General features: G+C 59.7%; 1 protein-coding gene across 1 annotated transcript; it reads right to left on the minus strand.

Annotated features, from left to right (window-relative positions):
• Window positions 1-6: 6 nt before the first annotated feature.
• LOC120500931 (neuroligin-2-like) lies at window positions 7-2,888 on the minus strand (the record flags this gene model as incomplete). Its single annotated transcript, XM_039706450.1, has 2 exons — window positions 7-279; window positions 2,096-2,888. Coding segments are annotated over 2 exons (1,066 nt in total), but the record flags the coding sequence as incomplete, so codon positions are not given.
• Between the last annotated feature and the right edge of the window lie 62 nt (window positions 2,889-2,950).

A 2,950-nucleotide genomic window follows, 5' to 3' on the forward strand; every position in this document is an offset into this window, starting at 1 on the left:
CGGCGCGTGGGCGGGGGGCGGCGCGGGGGCCCGGCGGGCGGCGGCAGGCGCGTGGTGGGGGAGGCGTGCGGCAGCTGGTGCAGGTTGTGCAGGTGCGGCACCAGCTCCAGCCAGAAGGCGACCTTGTTGGCGCGGTAGTGGTCGCGCACGCGCGGCTTCAGGCCGATGTGCAGGTAGCGCTTGTCCTTGCCGTCGAAGCGCGTCCACACCACCTCCTCGAAGCGGTTGGGCTTGGTGTGGATGAACTTGGTGTCCTGCGGCACCGGCTGGTTGGGGTCGCTGCGGGGCGGAGGGCAGAGTGACCGACTGACCAAGTGACCGACTGACCAAGTGACCAACTGACCAAGTGACCAACTGACCAAGTGACCAACTGACCAAGTGACTAACTGACCAAATGACCAATTGACCAATTGATCAACTGACCAAGTGACCAACTGGCCAATTGACCAACTGAGCAACCAATGATTGACCAATTCATCATCCACTCAACTGACCACTCAACCACCCAACTCTTCATCCAACCACCCAACTGACCAACTGACCACCCAACTGACCACCCAACCACTCAACTGACCAATTGACCAACTGACCAAGTGACCGCGTGACCAACCAATGACTGACCCAATTCATCAACCACCCAACTGACCACGAGGGCGGGGGGGGAGGGGCGGGGGCGAGGCCACGCCCCCCGGCACGTCCCGCGGCGCCCCTCCCCCACCCCGGGAGCGGCACCGACCAGTACGAACCAGTATAAACCAGTATGGACCGGGATAAACCAGTATAAACCAGTATGGACCAGTATAGATCGGGATAAACCGGTATGGACCAGTAAAAACCAGTACAAACCAGTATAAACCAGTATGGACCGGGATAAACCAGTATAAACCAGTATGGACCGGTATGGACCGGTATGGACAGGGATAAACCGGTATGGACCAGTATAAACCAGTATGGACCAGTACGGACCAGTGTAAACCAGTGTGGACTGGTTTGGACCGGTATAAACCAGTATGGACTGGTTAAAACCAGTACGGACCAGTATGGACCAGCACAAACCAGTATGGACCAGTATGGGCTGGTAAAAACCAGTATAAACCAGTATGGACCAGTAATACCAGTAAAAACCAGTATGGACCAGTGTAAACCAGTGTGGACTGGTTTGGACCAGTAAAAACCAGTATGGACCAGTGCGGACCAGTATAAACCAGTATGGACTGGTATGGACTGGGATAAACCAGTATGGACCAGTGTAAACCAGTATGGACCAGTATGGACTGGTAAAAACCAGTATGAACCAGTAATACCAGTACAAACCAGTCCAGACCAGTACGGACCAGTAAAACCAGTCCGGACCAGTCCAGAGCAGCTGATCTGAGCCTGCCCAGCGCTTCCCAGTAGGGACCAGTCCCTCCCAGTTTATCTGAGTCCCATCCCAGTCCCCCCCAGTTGCTCCCAGTTTGTCCCAGTTCCCTCCCAGTCCCCCTCAATTCAATCCCAGTTTATCCCAGTTAATCCCAGCCCTCCCCAGTTTGTCCCAGTCCCCCCCACTCCCTCCCAGTCCAATCCCAGTTCATCCCAGTCCCTCCCAGTCCCTCCCAGTCCCCCTCAATTCAATCCCAGTCCCCCCCAGGTCAATCCCAGTTTATCCCAATTCAATCCCAGTTCATCCCAGTTTGTCCCAGTCCCTCCCAGTTTGCCCCAGTTCCCTCCCAGTTCATCCCAATTCAATCCCAGTCCCTCCCAGTTTATCCCAGTTCATTCCCAGTTCCCTCCCAATCCCTCCCAGTCCCCCCCAGTTCCCTCCCAGTTCATCCCAATTCAATCCCAGTCCCTCCCAGTTTATCCCAGTTCATTCCCAGTTCCCTCCCAATCCCTCCCAGTCCCCCCCAGTTCCCTCCCAGTTCATTCCCAGTCCCTCCCAGTTTGATTTTACCCCTCCCCGCCCCCTCCCCTCTCAGCCAATGGGATCGCGCCGTGCCGCGGTGGGCGTGCCCTCCCCTCAGCCCCGCCCCTTTCGGCTCCGTCACTTCCGGTTCACGATATTTTTTTTCTCCGTTTTTTTCCTTTTTTTAATTAAAAACGCCCGCGGGGCCGCCCCTCCCCCCATCCCCCCCTGGTCCAGTAGGTCATGACCACGGCGCTGAGCATGACGTCGTTCTTGGAGAAGTTGCAGGGGAACAGATCCGTGGCGCCCACCATGGGCACGCCGAAGACGTAGGGGATCTCGTCGCCGTGCGCCGCGTCCGCCCACTCCGGCCGCGCGTCCGTCTGGCAGTGGTGGTAGAAGGTGTAGAAGTACACCGGCGACTGGTACTCGGCGTGCAGCTTGGCCGTGGCCACCGCCGGGGCCACCCACTGGTGGTCGGTGAAGAGCGCCAGCAGCGTCTTGCGCCGCATCTCGCCGTTGTCGCGGTCGGCCCAGTCCGTGTACATGAACTTGATGGTCTCCCGCAGGATGTCCTTGCCCTCGGGGTAGCCGTAGAGGTTGTCCACGAAGTTGGACACCGTGAAGTCGAAGTAGGAGGCCGAGATGCCGTCCTCGCTCTCCAGCGAGTCCTCCACGAACTTCAGCCCCTCGCCCTGGTTGACGCCGATGAGGATGTCGTAGTTGAGGAACTCGCCCTGCTGCATCAGGATCTCGGGGTCGTCCGGCACCACGTCGCCGTCCACCACCGGCCCGAAGGCCACGTGGTAGCGGGCGGGCTGCACGTCCTGGTCCACCAGGGCGCGGAAGGGCTGGCGCCGCAGGCACTCGACGGCGGCGCCGGTGTCGGCGCGCTCGCAGCCCACCTTGGCCGCCAGCAGCCGCGTGTACTTGAGGGGCTGGTAGTTGACCGACCAGCTGGCGATGGCCGTGCCGCTCTGGGCGATGGCCTTCTGGAACAGGCCTGGGGGGCGGCGCAGGAGGGGTCAGGGGGCAAGGGGAGGGGGTCCCAGCAAGGTTTGGGGT

The sequence above is a fragment of the Passer montanus genome, unplaced genomic scaffold, assembly GCF_014805655.1.
Source record: "Passer montanus isolate IOZ18808 unplaced genomic scaffold, ASM1480565v1 scaffold1927, whole genome shotgun sequence".
Lineage (NCBI taxonomy): Eukaryota > Metazoa > Chordata > Aves > Passeriformes > Passeridae > Passer > Passer montanus.